This window comes from Lampris incognitus, chromosome 10, assembly GCF_029633865.1.
Source record: "Lampris incognitus isolate fLamInc1 chromosome 10, fLamInc1.hap2, whole genome shotgun sequence".
Classification (NCBI taxonomy): Eukaryota; Metazoa; Chordata; class Actinopteri; order Lampriformes; family Lampridae; genus Lampris; species Lampris incognitus.
Genome location: NC_079220.1, coordinates 46,973,578 through 46,993,811, shown reverse-complemented (window position 1 = coordinate 46,993,811; position 20,234 = coordinate 46,973,578). Strand labels below are relative to the sequence as shown.

Sequence of the window (20,234 nt, the reverse complement as noted above, 5' to 3'; positions counted from 1 at the left end):
ACATGCTCTAGTACATACTAGGGATATAACGGTACACAAAAATCATGGTTCGATAGGTACCTCGGTTTTGACGTAATGAGTCGGTACGTTTTTGGTACAGCGGGGTGAAAAGAAACAAAACATAAAATTGCTTATTTTTTTATTAAACCGTGATTTACTTAACAAACAATGTCTATATCTTTTTTTGGGGGGGGGGATTTTCCCCCCCTTTTTCTCTCCAATTGTACCCGGCCAATTACCCCACTCTTCCGAGCTGTGCTGGTCACTGCTCCATCCCCTCCGCCCATCCGGGGAGAGCTGCACACTACCACATGCCTCCTCCGATACATGTGGAGTCAGTCGCCAGCCGTTTCTTTTCACCTGACAGTGAGGAGTCTTGCCAGGCAGACGTAGTGCGTGGGAGGATCACGCTATTCCCCCTCCCCCCTGAACAGGTGCCCCAACTGACCAGAGGAAGCGCTAGTGCAGCAACCAGGACACATACCCACATCCGGCTTCCCACCCGCAGACACAGCCAACTGTGTCTGTAGGGACGCCTGACCAAGTTGGATGTAACACAGGGATTCGAACCACCGATCCCTGTGTTGGTAGGCAACGGAATAGACCGCTATGCTACCCAGACTCCCCTCTGTCTTTCTTAGATATGAAACTCTCTCAATACTGCTGCAACCTACTAATAAAAAAGTAAAATTTACTTAAAAGTAAATCAAAATAAATATTCTCTCAAATGAAAAATTTAATAAAATTAGCATACATTAAGATGCAGCATTTAGAAAATTAACTGTACTTGAGCTGTACTGTACTTGTTTTCACATTAGCAGCTCTCTGCTTCACATTAGGGCTGTGCGAGTCCCAGCATGTACTGAGCTTCATTGTATTTTCATGTTTGTTTGTTTTTTCCTCCAGAAAAATTAGCTTCTCTATGTTGTTTGCAGGGAGGGCAGATCTGCTGCCACTGAGCTCCGCTTTATCTGCGTTTGTCATAACCACGAGGCTGCATTGGGCAGAATTACCGCCGATCTCTCTGTGGCGTGCACCCGTGTGTGTGCATGCTTAGCGGGTGGCCGGACGTACAACATTTGGCCCTTTGCGAAAGTTGCTAGCGGGGAAACTCAGAGTTTTAAATTAAATTCTGCACACACAAAAGTGCTGCACGTGCCGTGCTTAAAACAATGCTGCACTCATTCGGTACACATGCGTGCTGAACCCAAAGACCCATACCCAACATTTTTGGTACGAATATGTGCACCGTTACACCCCAGTACATACACACACGTGTGTCCATACACATGCAAACACAAAGACACACATTTACACTAGTGCATACTTATATTGTACTTGTACAAGCAAGCGTTCACATGTGCATGCCTGAACACAGTCACATACGTTCACACACACGCTAACACCTGATTCTCTAAACTGTGGAAGTCCACCTCAACTTCCAGGTTTAAACTAGCCTCAGAGTAGCCTCAGGTACAAACTAAACCAGGCACATAATTTTATGGGGATGATATGATCTAAGGCACACAACTTAAATCGTGATTTGTGATCGTTTTCCTCCCCATTTCAGAGATATCACACTCTGCCAGAGGGAGCAGAGTAAAAAACAGCATCCAAGGTCCTCCTTGACAGAATGCTTTCTGAGCGTCCCCAGACATGACCAGACTACACACGTTTCTGAGGCTAATTTCACACTCACCCACAATCCATCAGGTCCAAACACCAAAGAAAACACTCAGGCAGATGTCAACACATCTACAGCCTACAAATCTACAAATCCAGAGTAAATTGTTTGTGTGACTTCTGAGTCAGGCATGACCTTGGGGCAGGTCTGAGCAGCACCTACACATCCCTCCCTTTCTCCTCTTCTGCCCCCTCCTCCCCCTTTAAACTGCCCTGTTAGCTCTCCAGCAGGACTCTGTTGGAGTCTTCAGAACATCTCTGATGTGCACATGTGTTGCTAGGCCTCATTTACGCTATCACTCTCCTCCTTCTGAAAATACTCACATCTACCCGATAGGCACCTTCATATGTGACCAATTTAAAATAATGCGGCATGTAGATATTTGGGTGGCACGGTCGCCCAGTGGTTAGCGCTGTTGCCTCACAGCAAGAAGGTCCTGGGTTCAAACCGCAGACCATTCCAGATCCTTTTTGATTTTTGTTTTTTTGTTTTATTTTGAGATATTTTATTCATCCCTGTGGGGAAATTACACTCTGCATCTAACCCATCCTAGCTGTGTAGCTAGGAGCAGTGGGTAGCTGCCGTGTAGCACCTGGGGACCAACTCCAGTTCGTCTTGCCATGCCTCGGTCAGGGGCACAGACAGGAGTATCAACCCTAACATGCATGTCGTTTTGATGGTGGGGGAAACCGGAGCACCCGGAGAAAACTCACCACAGACATGGGGAGAACATGCAAACTCCTCACAGAGGACGACCTGGGATGACCCCCAAGGATGGACAATGCCGGGGTTTGAACCCAGTACCTCCTTGCTGTGAGGCACCAGCGCTAACCACTGCACCACCATGCTGCTGTGGAGTTTGCATGTTCTCCCCGTGTCTGCGTGGGTTTCCTCTGGGTGCTCTGGTTTCCTCCCACCATCAAAAAGACATGCATTTTAGAGTTAATACTCCTGTCTGTGCCCCTGAGCAAGGCAATGGAAAGAAGAACTGGAGTTGATCCCCGGGTGCTGCAGCTGCACATTGCTCCTATACAATAGGATGGGTTAAATGCAGAGAACACATTCTTTGTAAGAATACAATGTCGAATGAAGTGGCTTTCATATTTTACATTTTGTCAAGCTGGGGAATGAAGTTATGAAGAAGGGAAGTAAAGCAAAGCTTTCAAGATTCCCCACTCCCCCACTATGCACACGTACGCGCATACAAATGAATATTCTGCAGTTGAGAAAGGTGACTTCAGTAGGCTGTACTTTCTCTTTGTGACTGTTAAGGAGCTGGCATTTCGGAGAGTGAGTCAATGCGGTATTTCATTTACAAAAGAATGAATACCTACTCACAATAGGGCCTCTCTAATACCCGGGGCTTAGGCTGCAGTCACACGTTTGAATGGATTGTACTTGATACCGCTGGAATTGTACTGCAAGGCTTTGCGCAACATAATAATGTTTTCACAGTCTTTTACTTTCAATGCCAACAGGATGTTGTTTTCTATTTTCTTTTTTTTCATTGTGTCTACAGATTTAGATGTTTACTCAGAGGAATTGTGTATTCACAATATATATATATACATTTATAGCCATGCTAATTTCATCTCAATCCTGTTTTTATTGTGTTTCTATGTCAGGGACACCCAGGAAGAGAGGGCCCCCCAGGGGAGAAAGGTCTTCAGGTAGGTACTAACTGTGGTCAGTTCAGACTGGCAGTAAGTGTAAGTGTTGTGATGTACGTGACATGTCACCTGACACATGCATAATCGCACATCCAGTCATGTAGCTTGAAACGTCATCCTCTTTTTAGTTGTCTCCATTCTGGGGCCTTATTCTTACAGGCTGTCGTCATCATGCATTCTGTTGCATGAAGCTACAGTCATGCTCACACACATCATTTGCGTCATCCGTGAGCTGCTGTGATATCATTGTCCTCGTTGTACAGTAGCATTAGCTCATTAGAGACATCTGCATGCACTCGTTCATTTTCTTTATAAGGACAGTCAGGCCGAGTAACAGCTAGAACACAACACGATTGTTGAAGAAATAATATATTTTCCCTCACATTTAATGATATTAAGCAAATTCGGGAGACACGGGTTCGCGTCCCAGCTGTGGCGGTACCTGGGCTGCCCCCCGAATTTGCTACATTGGCGTCAGAAGTGGAATGGTTGAGACCGTGAGGCCATCGGAGGCGTGTGTGCCCAGAGGCATGACGGAGCTGGTATGCTGAAGCGCAGGGACGCGCTTCCCGAAGGAGGGGGGTAGTGTAGCGTCCATGGTAAAATAGACTCGCTAGCCCTTGGCTAACAGGTCGGACCCTTTAGTCGACTGGTTAACGTTGTCGCCCAGGTTCGCTTCCCCCTGAATTCGCTACATTGGTATATTAAGTTGCTACATTATTATATTGTATATAATACTGTAAACATCATAACATCATTCCAGCAATGATTGGCGTGGTTTTAGTTAAGGAGGGCGGCACGGTGGTGCAGTGGTTAGCGCAGTCGCCTCACAGCAAGAAGGTCCTGGGTTCGAGCCCCAGGGTTGTCCAACCTCAGGGGTCATCCCAGGTCATCCTCTGTGTGGAGTTTGCATGTCTGAGTGGGTTTCCTCCGGGTACTCCGCTTTCCTCCCACAGTCCGAAGACATGTAGGTCAGGTGAATCGGCCATACTAAATTGTCCTTAGGTGTGAATGTGTTGGCCCTGTGATCGCCTGGCGGCTTGTCCAGGGTGTCTCCTCGCCTGCTGCCCAGTGACTGCTGGGATAGGTTCCAGCATCCTGCGACCCTGATAAGGATAAGCGGCTTGGATAATGAGTGAATTTAGTCTGAAAATACTTTTTGAGTGGCAACTTAAAGTTATTGATAAGACTTGAAAACCAATTGTTAACAAGTGTATGAACTCTAATTGCTATCATTATTTTGTCTTTCACACAGGGTTTATTAGGTGCCCAGGGTCCTATTGGGTACCCAGGGACGCGGGGTGTCAAGGTGAGGCATAACCTTACATACTGTAGGATCAGAAGGTCCAGTGTACACTCAGATCCCTCAGTCTCGCGTTCCATCTGCCTGTGACAGACTGACGGTGGGAGTGTTTGATTGACAGCTTACAGGTAGAGGGAAAACGCTCTGGCTCCCAATGGGACTGCTAACCACGGAACAGGGAACATTTGATGGACAGGGGAAATGTCAAGGTCCGATGAGAGCGGAGCAGTGTGTGTGTGTGTGTGTATGGAGTGTGTGTGTGTGTGAGTGTGTGTGTGTGAGTGTGTGTGTGTGTGTGTGTGTCTGTGTCTGTGTCCATACATGTATTGAAATGCATTTTGAGGGAATTCATGGCTGTCATGCTGGGAAAAGGTTTGTGTGTCTTTATCATAGCGTGTTGCTTGTTCATGTCATATCTGGACCCCTGGTGTCTTGGCTTGTAATCTCTGTGTGGAGGCCGACCCCAGCTGCTGCAGTCATTAGTATGAAATGAATGTAAGGTCAATAATCACTCGGTAGCAGAGCAATGTCAGGTCAAGAGGAAATCAATACATGTTTTAAATCATACTCACTGTTAAGTTTTGGTACTTCTTGAAGTATAGCAATCACCAGTGAAAGAGGCCAGGCTTTCTCCAACAGCCGTATGCGGTATGCCGGGTTAATACTAAATTGTTTACTCCATTTCCCAGGGGGCAGATGGAGTGAGAGGTCAATTGGGAAGTAAAGGAGAGAAGGTGAGAGAATTTGTATTTGCTCTGAATTTGAAGAAAAGTATTTGCTCTTCTGATTTTTGCTAGTTGTCACATTGTGCCTTAGATAATGTGTTGTAGATTGTTGTTTCTTTTGTGTTGTATTGGCATATGCTGTGGTGACACGAGAGTCATGACAGATTGCAATGTAATGATCAATAAATCAGAGAAGGGCCGCCATTAAACACCCCTTTCCCTCTGCTTCTGCTCATCGCAGGGTGAAGATGGCTTCCCTGGGTTCAAAGGTGACATGGGCCTGAAGGGAGACAGGGTGAGAGATCAGTTACATTACAGAGCATCAGCCTCCCGGTCCTTGGCCTTGTTTTCATCCAAATGTCAGGGACTCTCAACACACTTTTAAAAAGTCAAAAAAATAATAATAAACCAACTGCATTTCAGGAGCATTTCACTTAGCTGGTCTTAAGTGATTATAAAATCTCTTTGTGCACAACAATACATTATCACTAAGAGGAAAAAAGGGGAAATAGAGAGGTTGACAAACATCAGTGGCCACTGGAGAAATGCAATTAAGGTTTCATCAATCTTCATCGCACAATGTCTTTATCAACAAGTCGAGGTTTCCACCTCAAGCGAGCATAAAAACTTTTATGCGCCTTTTCAGATTTTTTGTTTTCTGGGATATATTTCCTTTTTTTATTTGCCTCATAAATCCACACAAAGATAGCTCAGTGGAAATTCAGCTATTCTCTCTACCTCATGCTCTATAGTAGTGGTTCTCAATCCCGTCGGTACCACCACTACTGCCAGGTAGTTCATTACATGCACCTGTTGTTCAGGTTATTTCAGCCTGCAGTCGGTGAGGTTTTAGACCCGGGAAAACAGATGAATGTAATGAACAACCTTGCAGAATAAAAACGGGGGTGCAGGGGGTACTCCAGTTTTGGGATTGGATTGATTTTTGTGGGTACTGTGTCAACCAGGGATGAAATAGTGACACACCTCCTGCTCCCCCCCGGTTTCCTGTCTGTAGGGTGACAACGGGGCCCCAGGTGGCCATGGAGAGGATGGACCGGAGGGGCCCAAGGGACAAGCAGGACCCTTGGGAGAGTCTGGACCTCCTGGGATTGTTGGGGAAAAGGTACTCTTATACCAGACGACAGTATAGTACAATGGTACAGCGCTGTAAAGTACCTGGATGAGACCCAAAGCCGGATGACAGGAAAATCAAAATTGTCGCCAAATTATTCTGACAAAAGTCATATGCAAATCTCCAGGCTGCATTGTGTCAGTCCTGCCAGGTAAGCTGTAACCACGAAGATTTTGTCAGAGCTGGCAATGCAGTAGAGCACAAAATCAATTTTGGGTCATGTGTAATTTAGGTTCTAGGAATCAAAGTTTTTAAACCACTACGATCCTGGGCATCTGTAGGGTCACAACCATTCATTTCATATTTTCTTTGTCACTTCATGTACTAGTTGTTTTAGATATTCTACTGTGATATGTTGTGCAGGCTTGTCCTGGAGGACAGTTTTTCTACTTGCACATGCTATAAGAGAAACACCAGTGTTGTCAATCACCGTCAATGCTATTATTTTGTTATTGCAAAATAATAGCATTGATGTTTTATTAAATACGGTTAAATGAATAAAGATGGACAACACTGCACATTTCTGTTTTGATAACACAGAAATAACAAGAAAAAGGTCACACTTTTGCTGCAGCACTTATCTCCAGCTGTGGGTAGGTAAAGAGAATGAAAATGCAATGCATAATAAGGAAGGCCAACAACCCCCGCCAATGGCAAAAGGCAGTAATACTGATTATCATTTGAATTGAATCAACACTGATGGACAAATAGTGTCGGTGTGACGATCTGATTGTCATGAGAATGTAATGTACAGTGAACTTTATACCCTTAGACGCTTCTCTTTTGTGATCTCTGCTTCTCTTAACCTGCCTTTCCACAGGGTAAACTTGGTGTACCAGGGTTGCCAGGCTACCCAGGGAGACAAGGGCCTAAGGTGATTAACATAGATGAGCAAGGATGATGTGTTAACGTGTCCTCTAGTGCTGTCATCGGACTTTTAAATGGAAAGATGTGTGTTTCGGGCTGGGCTGTTTCCTGTCTGATTAAAAATAAAGGATGATAAATGGCTGATTAAAAAAGGCTACTTTATTAATACTGTAGTTCATTAGTGACATCAATTCATTAAGTGTTGATGAATGGTGTATTTAAAGCTGTGTTGGGCTCATGGATTAGATTTGCTTTAATTCAATACAGTTGTTAATTATACGCTAACGAAACATCGGGGTTGATGTGTGATGAATGGAAGGCTGTTGCTGATTAACCTCTGCATTGGTCTCCAGGGATCAGTTGGCTTCCTAGGCATGGCCGGGGTCTTAGGAGACAAAGGACGAAGGGTGAGGGGTGCATCAATATTTTCATCTGTATCATATTTGGACTAATTCTGAATGTGTAATTTACACTGTGCAGGAAGTGCTGTATCTTGAAGGAGTGATACTAAACCAAAACATGACAGTATATTTGGATGTGATTTATATTTTAGGGTCCAGCTGGTCAGCCAGGGCCAGGAGGTCAGAGAGGGCCTAACGTGAGTATCTCCATAGACGCTTGTTGTACGCTGCTGTGATGGCTCCCATGAGCTTTTTTATTTCCTGCGTAATTAGACACTCCCGTGCTTCACACATATTAGACTGTGACAGGGGTTATGGCAGTGGAGTGCTCTCTCATATCCTGCTATTTATCTCCCACCTCCAGATGAGGGATGCACACACTAATCAGCCCGTTGTTTATTTTCCAACAGGGCTCTCAGGGCGCGAGAGGAGCGAGGGGACCCACTGGAAAACCTGGGGACAAGGTGAGCATAGGCCAGTGCACTTGTAAGCACGCACACTCACATACACACACAAACATTTACTTAGGTCACTTTTGGGGACATTACATAGACTTACATTTATTCCCTAGCTCTCAACGTTAAGCTTAACCATCAGATCTACATATGTAACCTTAACCCTTACCCTAACCTTAACCTAACCCCAACTCGAACCCAAACCCAACCCAACCCTAACCTTATTAACCACTGACCAAAAAAATCAGTTTTTTAATGAATTGGAGACACGGCTTTTGTCCTAAATTGGACAAGCCGTCCCCAATTAACTGGACTTTACTCGGAAATGTGGCCCTGAAATTAGTCTAAGTGAGGACACACGCACACACACACTAGTGCATGTGCATACAAGTACACATGTGCTTACCTGGCCGTTTCATGGAATAGGGATGAAGGTAGCACTGTAGTTTGAACTAGTTACTAGGGATTCAACAGTTAACATTTCTACTTCAGAAGTCCTCTTGAGAAAAATAAAGATTTGTTGGTGAGGATAAACAAAAAAAACAAACAAACAAACAGAAGAGTGGCTTAGATTTTCATATAGTAACTGAACTGTAAATCTGTTTTTTTTGTCAATTCTTCTGCCGCCTCTTTCATTTGTCAGGGTACTTCTGGACAAGAAGGTCCTCCAGGGGGTCATGGAGAACTGGTAATGTTTTTCTTAACATGTTTAAACAGGATCATTGAAGCTACAATATTTAAGGTTTTCATTTCTGTTTAACTTACTGACATTGATTGTGATTTGTGGTAATTGGAGTGCTGTTTCAGCACGCTAATTCCTAGTGACCCATTTGAAATGAAACAGTCACCAGTGCTGTTGTCATTAAAACAAGCGATTATAAAAGCGTTGATGGCTTGATTACCTGTAGATAAGCTATTTTCTGGCGCCTAGAATAGCAAGTATCCAACAAGACACTTTTTTGAGGTGAGGCTGAGGTTCACAGTTTGAGTTGCAGGGAGCACAACCGACAGTGACTCGGTGAGAAGCCTGTAGGGGTTATAGGTCCTGCCATTGCAACTAGTGACTCCTACAGGTGGTAGGGTGATTGTACAACCAAGTGACCTTAGTATAAGCAAAAGATCAGACTCTGAATTAGTTGCTCCCTGGGTGGGTGAGAATGCCCCAGACAAACTCAGATATCCACGCCTTGGTCTTTGAGTGCTTCTGTGTCAACTTTGGAGGAATTTGTTTCAAGTAAGAAAGCCACTAATACCAGTTCTATGCATTATAGGTTGTAAAAGTCTTTTTCTGCTGATATATCATATAACCTATTATATTTATTCTGCTTTTAATTGTTATATGTAAGCTCAGTCACGAGACCTCTGTCAGGCACAGATGCCTTGTTTCCTTCAAAATCTTTGGAGAAAAAAAAGTAAATGTGGCATTTTAATTAGTTTGTTTTAAGTTATTAAACAATATCTGTGCTGAGAACAGTTGACAAGCCTAAATTTGCCATTGGCTGTGATTTGAAAAAGCTACTTCTGTCACCCTGTTGCATACTGTCTTTTTCAGCTCACTAAAAGCGATTACTCACTTTTTAGTAACTTCCATAAATATAATACTAAAAAAAAAAAAACCTGATTGAAATGCAGCAATTCTCCTCATTGTAATGCAGAAAAGAGGGCTTTATATATTATTACAACACTTCCAGACTTCTGCGCTCATACTGGGGTCTGATGGCAGCACGCTTTCTTTGGAATTTTATGCATCATTATGTGCAGATCTTGCCGTTTAATACATTAATTTCCATAAATGCTACTTTAGTATCTAGGCTATATCAAAGGCGTATGACTGCAAAGACGAGTAGCATAATTCTGGGCTGTAAGATTGTTCTTGATATGGAATGATTTTTTTTTTCTTTACCGACTAAATTTCTGACCAATAAATAGAAGACATAATTGTCTCATTTTGACTGTGTGAAAGCAAACCAGACTGACTGTAACATGTAATAAGATTGGGGGCACAATGGCTCAGTGGTTAGCGCTGTCACCTCAGTAAGAAAGTCCTGGGTTCAAACCCCGGGGTTGTCCAACCTTGGGGGTCATCCCAGGTCGTCCTCTGTGTGGAGTTTGCTTGTTCTCCACGTGTCTGTGGTGGGTTTTTCTTCGGGTGCTCCAGTTTCCCCCACCATCCAAAAGAAACATGTATGTTAGGGTTAATACTCCTGTCTGTGCCCCTGACCGAGGCCATGGGAAAAGAACTAGAGTTGGTCCCCAGGCGCAGCATGAAGGCGGCAGCCCACTGCTCCTAGCTACATAGCTCACAGCTAGGATGGGTTAATTTGCAGTAAACGAAACTTAATTAAGATATCAGCAAATGTTTTGAACTTGAAACTGAAAATGGTGTATTATGGGAGAAAGCTTACAAGTCTGGGGTTTAATGTGTTTTTGTTTTCCAGGGCCCCCGAGGGCCACAGGGAAGGAATGGTGAAGTAGGACCTAGAGGGCCTAATGTAAGTGGGCTGCATTGTGTTGGACAAAGATACATTTGACCATATGAAATATTTTCTGCCCAGCTTTGGTCTTTGCTCAGTTCATTAAAGTGATTGGAAAAATCTCTCTCTGTTTCAGGGTCCATCAGGAAAGGATGGATTACCAGGTCACCCGGGCCAGCGTGGAGAACCAGTGAGTCAATTTTAACTCAATAATACCATATACTGCAGATTGCAGATGTTCCTCTTTTATTTACTCAATTATTCTGATTTATTGTAACCTAACAGCACTTCCTGCCCACACAACAGTCAAAAAGACCCACTATGTAACACCATACGACGCAAGTCGAAAGGTGAAAGCACTGTAAACCAGACACACCTCCCAAGTTACTTGTGAGATTTGTCTGGTGAGCAAGGCCAAAAAGCTGCGGCTTTGGCATTGAATTATTGAGGTACCAGGTAGAGTGCAGGCTGAGGAGCCTGTGCTAAATTCAATAAAAAACCTTGCCTGCAGTTCACAGATAACAGCCTATCTGTGTCATACGGGCTTTGTCTCAGCTGTTAGCTGTCGCTCACTTGTCTTAATTCGTCCCTCAGGGCTTTCAAGGCAAAACGGGGCCACCCGGACCCACTGGTGTTGTCGGGCCACAGGTGAGACGGTCATACAGTGATAAGATAAGATAGGACTTGATGGAATTAATGAGGAAATTGGATAAATTCAACACACATTATTCTTTCATATACCATGTATTTTAAGATAATCATGCAATTTCATAAATTGAGTAATAAAAAATTTCAGCTCATAGTCTGTCTTTCTCGGTGGTTGGTAGGGTAAATCTGGAGAGACAGGTCCAACTGGAGATAGAGGTCACCCAGGGTCTCCAGGACCACCTGGTGAGCAGGGTTTACCGGGAGCTGCCGGAAAGGAAGGAGCCAAGGTGAACTGTTCTCTTCACAATGTCAGACTTTTTATCGTCCTCTTATTGTTGTTTTATTAGACAGAACCCAAGGACTGTCTCAGCGCTACCTGCATAGCTAATCTTATCTCCCGGGGCTCATCTACTTCACTAATTTGCTAACAAATAACAGAGGAAAACCTCAGTGTGCAGAGTGTATTACTGCTCATAAAAGAAGAATATTCCCTCTTGGTGTGACTTTTCTGGCCATCATGATTTATGACTACACAAGGGTTTGCTGTCTGCTGGCAACTGGCCTAACATCTAATCCTCTGTGTGTGGGCATTTTTCTTTTTTCTTTTTTTGTTCTTGTAGGGAGACCCGGGTCCAGCAGGAGCTCCAGGGAAGGTTGGCCCATCCGGGCTGCGAGGTTTTAGAGGGAGTCGGGGCAGTCCCGGTGGCACGGTAACACAAAACCTCTGTACATCTTATCTAATCTTCTTTACCCACTGCCCAGTTGCACACCTCTCCAGAATGTATTATTCCACTGCCAAAATGCCAAGTCAACATTTATTCAAGTAGGAAAATCCCTAAAACAAGCAAAATGGTCTGCCACCACAGGAAGATATTTCAACCAGGCCAAATATCTTGAAACAAATTAAATTGCATTGATCGTAAGATATTCTGTCTAGTCTTGAGCATAACTTCAGTTTAAGCATGCCTTTATTAGACAAAAGCACTTAAAGCAATTCTCCACAAAAAGTTATCTTAAAAGTTATCTTTAAATCTTAAACTTCTAAAAATGCTCCTTTTAAAACGAAATCCCCAAGTTAGATAACTCAAGATAAAGAATCTTAAATCATGACAAATAATCTTACATAATCAATTCCTGAAGAGTAAACGATTCTTGAAACAAGACGATATTTCTGTGTGATTTTCAAGATCGTCAGACTTGTTCAGATATGCTGTTTCTGCAGTGACCTTTTACCCCTTTTCCACTATGTGGTACTGGCTCAACTCGACTCGCCCTTTTTTCGTTTTCCATTACTGGAAAGTACTGGCATTTTGGTAACTGTTACCACTTTTCTGGTACCCCCTTTGTCGAGGTTCCAAAAAAGCTGGATCGGGTACCAAGATCAATGCAGACCTCTGATTGGTCAGAGAAACGCATCATATTTTGCATCATGGGATATCACCACCCGGCATTTTTATATACCGAAGCGGTTGAAGTGGAGTTATCTTAAAAGTACATTTTGAAATTGAAAAAAGTGGATAGCCGAAAATCTATGCTGTGGTCTGTCGGTAATGGAAAATGACACAGAAGCAAGTCGATTCGAGTTGAGTTGAGCCGGTACCATGTAGTGGAAAAAGGACATTTTAGTGTGGCATTGAGGACAGAACGAAGCAGTTAAGAGCTGATGTGCAAACGGATCCGTTAATGGTGAATGTTCTTGACGATTGCGGCTGTCACCTAACTGTGTGGTCTCTGTGTTGTACCCGTGTCTCTCCAGGGTCCTGCAGGTCTGAAGGGAGGAGAGGGCCCGCCTGGCGTTCCCGGACCAATTGTAAGTGGGAATGGTTTATATTATTCTCGCCTCTCTCCCCTCTCCACATCCTCCTTCCACACTATGTCACATAAGATGCTAGGAGGTACAGAGAGGGAACTCCGTTACCATGGTGATCAATGATGGCAACCACTGCACCAAAATGAACAGTAACTCAATGGACTTGCTCACCTACTATTCCGTCTACTTGGTACCGTTTTCAGGGGGCCACCGGAGAGAGGGGACCCGCTGGGACAGTTGGTGCTATTGGTCAGCCTGGACGGCCTGGTGGGGTGGGTCCTGCTGGGCCAATGGGAGAGAAGGGCGAGCCAGTAAGATTTCCATTTTTCTTTGTATTCTTATGCAAGTGTCCATACTTAGTGTACAGTCCCCTCCTGCAATGATTAATACTGCAAACAACATATGCTCTCACCTCGGTATGCCTCATTATTAGAGCGAGAAGTGCAAGCTTGTACTGGTTTACATCTGCCTGTGTGTGTGTGTGTGTGTGTGTGCAAGGGTGTTCTCTTGTGTTTAAGTCTACTTTGTAGCATTATTCATTCATCAAAGTGTCACTAAGAAAATATGAGTCATAAATAATGAATATTGTGGCAGTTGTTAAATGGTGCTGTTTTTCCTTCTGTTTCCTAGGGAGAGAAGGGAACAATTGGGCCTGCTGGACGCGATGGGGAACAGGGACCTGTTGGGCTGCCGGGGATTGTGGGCCCCCCTGGGCCCCCAGGAGAGGATGGAGACAAGGTAGGTTTGAAACACGTCTAGCATGCAATATCCACATTAATGTAAATTGTCTGTAAATGTGTGCAGTCATTTTCCTCCCTGTGGTCATGTGTGTGTGTGTGCGTGTGTGTGTGTGTGTGTGTGTGTGTGTGCATATAGGGAGAGACAGGAGGACCGGGCCAGAAGGGCAGTAAAGGAGATAAAGGAGAAGCCGTGAGTTTGAATTTTATGTTATTAGTCATAAGATCATTTCCTTGAATCCCCAGGAGGTAGAGGACAAATTGGTCCATAATTGTTTCAGGATTATTCAGAGAAATAACTGTTGGCCTGCATACTTGGCCTCCTGGTGTACTGGTTGCTGGTGAGTTTAATATTTTTTTCTCTCAACACGTAAATGTGAATTTAGCTTTTCTTCTGCTCTTCCAGGGGCCCCCAGGGCCGACTGGAATTCAAGGACCTGTGGGCCAGCCTGGGCTACATGTAAGTTACTTCAGACTGAGCTCTATGAAAATAACACAGACAGACAGACAGACAGAATGACAGTCAGTCAGATAGACAGACAGACAGATAGATAGATAGATAGATAGATAGATAGATAGATAGATAGATAGATAGATAGATAGATAGATAGATAGATAGATAGATAGATAGATAGATAGATAGATAGATAGATAGATAGATAGATAGATAGATAGATCGATAGATTCACAAAAGCACAGATTCACAAAAAGCAAGCAACACAGACACAGCTGCATAACAGCGTGTTCACCACTTTATGTACTGTTGGTTTGACAGCTTGAGACCGGCTCAGTGCGATCTCCTCAAAACAACATGGTGGCGCACAAACTCTGGTGTTAGAATTCTATGAAACTTGGATCTCTTGTTGGATGAAATGTACATTCCAACAAAAAGTCAGGTATTTGTAGTTAGTGGGAAAGTGAAACATTCTGGAGAGAATTGTTCTAATACCCGAATTAATTCACCAGTAAACTACTTAATTGAAGAGACATTAGAGAGAGAATTTGTTTACAAGTTGCGATCCTGTCTATTTCCTACTTCCAGTCATTCCAATAATGCATTTTATTTATTTATTTTATTTATTTTTACTTTTTCCTCCTTTTCTCCCCAATTGTACCTGGCCAATTTCCCCACTCTTCCGAGCCGTCCCGGTCTCTGCTCCACCCCCTTTGCCGATCCGGGGAGGGCTGCAGACTACCACATGCCTCCTCCGATACATGTGGAGTCACCAGCCGCTTCTTTTCACCTGACAGTGAGGAGTTTCGCCAGGGGGACATAGCGTGCGGAAGGATCACGCTATTCCTTCCAGTCCCCCCCCTGTTCGGGGGGGGGGACTAACCAGAGGAGGCGCGAGTGCAGCGACCAGGACACACCCACATCTGGCTTCCCACCCACAGACACGGCCAATTGTGTCTGTAGGGACGCCCGACCAAGGCGGAGGTAACAAGGCAGAGGGATTCGAACAGGCAACAATGCGTTTTTTAGCGCAGGCTGACTCGGCATAGGTTAACACCCCAAACATACATAACAACACACCAGGGAGAGGCAGGGAGTGGGAGCTGTGGGTATGAAAAGACACAGCAGCGCTCTTCCATCACAAAACCTACATACATCTTGCTGTTTTTAAGATGGTTTTAAACTCTGGTGTTTTTCAATTGTTTGTGTGTTTTTAAATGGCTGCTGAGCCTCTTAAACAGCATCACTGTGCATGGGCCTGTGCCAGAGCACCCCAGTAAAGCCCAATTGGGGGATTTTTTTTGAGGCCAATTGGCTGCTGATGCTGTCCCTTTCCAACCTGAGGGTCCTCTATCTGTGGCCAGAGAGGGAGTAGTGTAAAATCAGAGTGCCATGGGTCATCAGAGTCATGGGTATTGTAAAGGCCTTTGAATGCCAGTCAACAATCCCTGACAACATATTGATGGATGCACAAAACCGAAACTGTTCCAAAAATGCTCATGACAGACCACGTTTTCAGCATTGGTATGTAAACTTAATGGAAAAAACATCAGGTCCTATGTATTTTGTAACACAGCAAATTTTCGGACAACAAATTTGAACTTGTGCAAAAACCTGGCCCAGAGTGCTCGATGTGTGTAAGCCATCTTATACCCCTTTCACACTGGCCAAAAAAACCTGCTAACATCCGCCTTTGGTGGTCAGTGTTACATTGACCATGTTAGCGGGTTTTTTGGCCAGTGTGAGGTGGATTTTAGCGGGGGTTTTTGGCCAGTGTGAAAGGGGTATTGGTTTGCTTGTATTGCAGTCTGTATTGAGTGCTGATCTGTCTGTATGTTTCAGGGTGCAGATGGTGAGCCAGGTCCTCGTGGGCAGCAGGGAATGCATGGGGCCAAAGGAGATGAAGGATCAAGAGGCTTCAAGGGAGCAACTGGGCCTGCTGGACTGCAGGTAAGAAGTCCACACTAATGTAACCTACTAAAAACTCACTGGCCGATTGCCAGGAGTCACCCTTTTTAGTCGAGTGGTTAGCAATGTTGCCATGTGGCGCAGTACAATGGAATATATGGTTGGTTACACTAACGAAGACTGGCACTTTCTTTTTATGCATATTATATTTTTATCATATATATATACACTCACCGGCCACATTATTAGGCACACCTGTCCAACTGCTCGTTAACGCAAATTTCTAATCAGCCAATCACATGGCAACAACTCAATGCATTTAGGCATGTAGACATGGTCAAGACGATCTGCTGCAGTTCAAACCGAGCATCAGAATGGGGAAGAAAGGTGATTTAAGTGACTTTGAACATGGCATGGTTGTTGGTGCCAGACGGGCTGGTCTGAGTATTTCAGAAACTGCTGATCTACTGGGATTTTCACGCACAACCATCTCTAGGGTTTACAGAGAATGGTCCGAAAAAGAGAAAATATCCAGTGAGCGGCAGTTCTGTGGGCGAAAATGCCTTGTTGATGCCAGAGGTCAGAGGAGAATGGCCAGACTGGTTCGAGTTGATAGAAAGGCAACAGTAACTCAAATAACCACTCATTACAACCGAGGTATGCAGAAGAGCATCTCTGAACGCACAACACGTCGAACCTTGAGGCAGATGGGCTACAGCAGCAGAAATTGCTAAGAAATTGGAGATTTCCTACACCGGTGTGTACTACTCCCTTCAGAGGACAGCACAAACAGGCTCTAACAGGTACTATTTAATGAAGATGCCAGTTGGGGACCTGTGAGGCGTCTGTTTCTCAAACTAGAGACTCTAATGTACTTATCTTCTTGCTCAGTTGTGCAACGCGGCCTCCCACTTCTTTTTCTACTCTGGTTAGAGCCTGTTTGTGCTGTCCTCTGAAGGGAGTAGTACACACTGGTGTAGGAAATCTTCAATTTCTTAGCAATTTCTCGCATGGAATAGCCTTCATTTCTAAGAACAAGAATAGACTGTCGAGTTTCAGATGAAAGTTCTCTTTTTCTGGCCATTTTGAGCGTTTAATTGACCCCACAAATGTGATGCTCCAGAAACTCAATCTGCTCAAAGAAGTGCCCATCCAACCAATCCAACTTGTGGGAGCTGCTTCTGGAAGCGTGGGGTGCAATTTCTCCAGATTACCTCAACAAATTAACAGCTAGAATGCCAAAGGTCTGCAATGCTGTAATTGCTGCAAATGGAGGATTCTTTGACGAAAGCAAAGTTTGATGTAAAAAAAATCTTATTTCAAATACAAATCATTATTTCTAACCTTGTCAATGTCTTGACTCTATTTTCTATTCATTTCACAACATATGGTGGTGAATAAGTGTGACTTTTCATGGAAAACACAAAATTGTTTGGGTGATCCCAAACTTTTGAACAGTAGTGTATATATAATTTCGGCTGCTCCCGTTAGGGGTCGCCACAGCAGATCATCCATTTCCTTTTCTTTTTGTGTTCTGCATCTTCCTCTGTCACACCAGCCACCTGCATGTCTTCCCTCATCACATCCATAAACCTCCTCTTTGGGCTTCCTCTTTTCCTCTTCCCTGGCAGCTCCATATTCAGTATTCTTCTCCCAATATACCCAGCATCTCTCCTCCACACATGTCCAGGCCATCTCAATCTTGCCTCTCTTGCTTTGTCTCCAAACTATCCAACTTGAGCAGTCCCTCTAATATAATCATTCCTAATCCTGTCCTTCTTCGTCACTCCCAGGGAAAATCTTAGCATCTTCAACTCTGCCACCTCCAGCTTCGCCTCCTGTCTTTTCATCAGTGCCACTGTCTCCAAACCATATAACATAGCTGGTCTCACAACAATCTTGTAAACCTTCCCTTTAACTCTTGCTGGTACCCTTCTGTCGCAAATCACTCCTGACACTCTTCTCCACCCACTCCACCTTGCCTGCACTCTCTTCTTCACCTGTCTTCTGCACTCCCCTGTCATGCACATCATGTGCACTATGTCCAATGGGGAAGGGAGAGGTGCGACATTCAAAAATTCAAAAACACGTGATCGCTAATGTGCATGACGATGCAGTAAATGGTTTGTCCTTTCCCAAGTAGCTATATTGACAGCTGATGATTGCTTATGGCATGAAACAGACTTGTACTGTCTCATAAAGAATTTACTTGACTCACTGGATTATTGGATTATTTTGCTCCTTATTTGTTGAGAAGTTTCCCTACTGTTGAGTGTGCTTTTTTAACAAAGTTACATGCACACACACACACACACACATATATATATATATATATATATATATTATAACGTATTTCCCGGACTACAAGCTGCACCAGAGTATAAGTCGCACTCAGCAAAAAAATGCGTTTTTGTGAGGAACAAAACATATATAAGTCACATTTATATGGTGGTACCGTAGAAATTGAATGACAGTAGAATTGACATTTCCATTCAAATCAACATAGCAGGATGGTCAGAGCCGCCACCATTTTTATTTGAGCCGCTGCCATTGCAAAGAACTATGACCATTGTAGCTGGCTAACTTCTGTATAAACTTCCATATAAACCAACTTGCTTTCAGTCGCGGACTCTTTTTTTTTTAAGTCGTGGATTCACTGAAGTGAGGTTTTGCAGTAACGACCAAACGAGGAGTGGGGTAGTATGAACATTTACGGCCCCACTGGCATATGTTGGTACCTTAACAACTAACAATCTCCATTTTCTTTTGAACTACTCACATGGCCACGGCAAACAATTCAATGTCCGTTCTGCTCTCATTCAATTTTTATGGGCGGTACAGTATTTTCAATGGCGTCTCAAGATTAAACAGTGCCATCTAGTGGCTGTAGCTGAAATGCAGTGTATTTATCTGACAAAATAAAATTGTATAAATTGCTTTGGAATATAAGTCGCAGGACCAGCCAGATGAGTAAAAAAACAAAACAAAAAAAACAACAGCAATTTATAATCCGGGAAATACGGTAGTCTCTAGCTCCTCAATTAGCCGTGCTGCTAACAATATATTTGGATTTGTAGGGAATGCCTGGACCACCAGGTGAGAAAGGAGAGAGTGGACACGTCGGTCTGATGGTGAGTACAGGTTTCAGTATACACTATCACTCCATGCCAACAGTATCTGAATCTCTGTCCACTGAAGTGCTTCCAAAACAGGGAGATATTCACCCAAATTTACACATTGGACTACTAAAGAGTACATGGAGGTCCCATGAGGGGGGAAAAAGAGAGAAGAAAAGGGAGAAGGGAAAAGAGTGACTGAGAGAGGAAGCAGTGGAGCGACGGAGAGCAAGGAAGAGGAGGGGCACTGATTGTGAGCAGGAAGGCGGTGTGACAGCTGCTAATCAGATTAGCCTCAGCCTTGGCTGCCTAATGAGCATCCTCCTTTGTGACAGTGATCTCGGAGTGCCGTCGACCATGAGCACACGCTCAACAAGACTCTACAGCCCCTCTTCTCCGCAGACAGATTAGGGAGGGAAACCATCAAAACAGAAGCAAGACAAAGAGAAGGAGGCAGTGAGCAAGTTAGAGAGAGGGAACAAGAAAGAGAGAGGGAGCGAGAGAGAAAAAGAGAAAACTCAGTAGGGAGGTTTCATTCATGTGTGAGTGTTGTGGATCATAGGATTCTCCTCCTCTAATGCTTCAGTATCTCTGGCAGAGGAATATGTATGTATTCCTCAAGTTCCAGTCTCTCTCTCTCTCACTCTCTCTCTGTCTCTCTCTCTCTCTGTCTTTCTCTTCCTCCCATCTCTTTCTCCCTCTCTCTGTTGCTGCATTTTGTCTGTCTCTCTGTCTCTGTCTCTTTACAACACAAGGCTATCTAGGACTTCAGAGTGCTTCAGAGCTCGGCTCAACATCTGCTCCGCTCAGACTGGGAGCGCGGCGCAGTCAGGATTAATTGCTTGTCATT

At 44.1% G+C, this 20,234-nt stretch overlaps 1 protein-coding gene across 1 annotated transcript in view; it reads left to right on the top strand.

Moving 5' to 3' along the window:
* col5a3a (collagen, type V, alpha 3a) overlaps nt 1-20,234 on the top strand; it is a 100,900-nt gene that overhangs the window by 47,865 nt on the left and 32,801 nt on the right. Inside the window, exons 26-47 of the mRNA XM_056287525.1 lie at nt 3,310-3,354; nt 4,610-4,663; nt 5,347-5,391; nt 5,624-5,677; nt 6,398-6,505; nt 7,335-7,388; nt 7,735-7,788; nt 7,935-7,979; nt 8,193-8,246; nt 8,881-8,925; nt 10,676-10,729; nt 10,848-10,901; nt 11,306-11,359; nt 11,539-11,646; nt 11,980-12,069; nt 13,116-13,169; nt 13,373-13,480; nt 13,800-13,907; nt 14,046-14,099; nt 14,313-14,366; nt 16,203-16,310; nt 19,346-19,399. Coding sequence (XP_056143500.1) covers nt 3,310-3,354; nt 4,610-4,663; nt 5,347-5,391; nt 5,624-5,677; nt 6,398-6,505; nt 7,335-7,388; nt 7,735-7,788; nt 7,935-7,979; nt 8,193-8,246; nt 8,881-8,925; nt 10,676-10,729; nt 10,848-10,901; nt 11,306-11,359; nt 11,539-11,646; nt 11,980-12,069; nt 13,116-13,169; nt 13,373-13,480; nt 13,800-13,907; nt 14,046-14,099; nt 14,313-14,366; nt 16,203-16,310; nt 19,346-19,399 — 1,458 coding nt within the window. The remainder of the gene's footprint in view (nt 1-3,309; nt 3,355-4,609; nt 4,664-5,346; nt 5,392-5,623; nt 5,678-6,397; nt 6,506-7,334; nt 7,389-7,734; nt 7,789-7,934; nt 7,980-8,192; nt 8,247-8,880; nt 8,926-10,675; nt 10,730-10,847; nt 10,902-11,305; nt 11,360-11,538; nt 11,647-11,979; nt 12,070-13,115; nt 13,170-13,372; nt 13,481-13,799; nt 13,908-14,045; nt 14,100-14,312; nt 14,367-16,202; nt 16,311-19,345; nt 19,400-20,234) is intronic.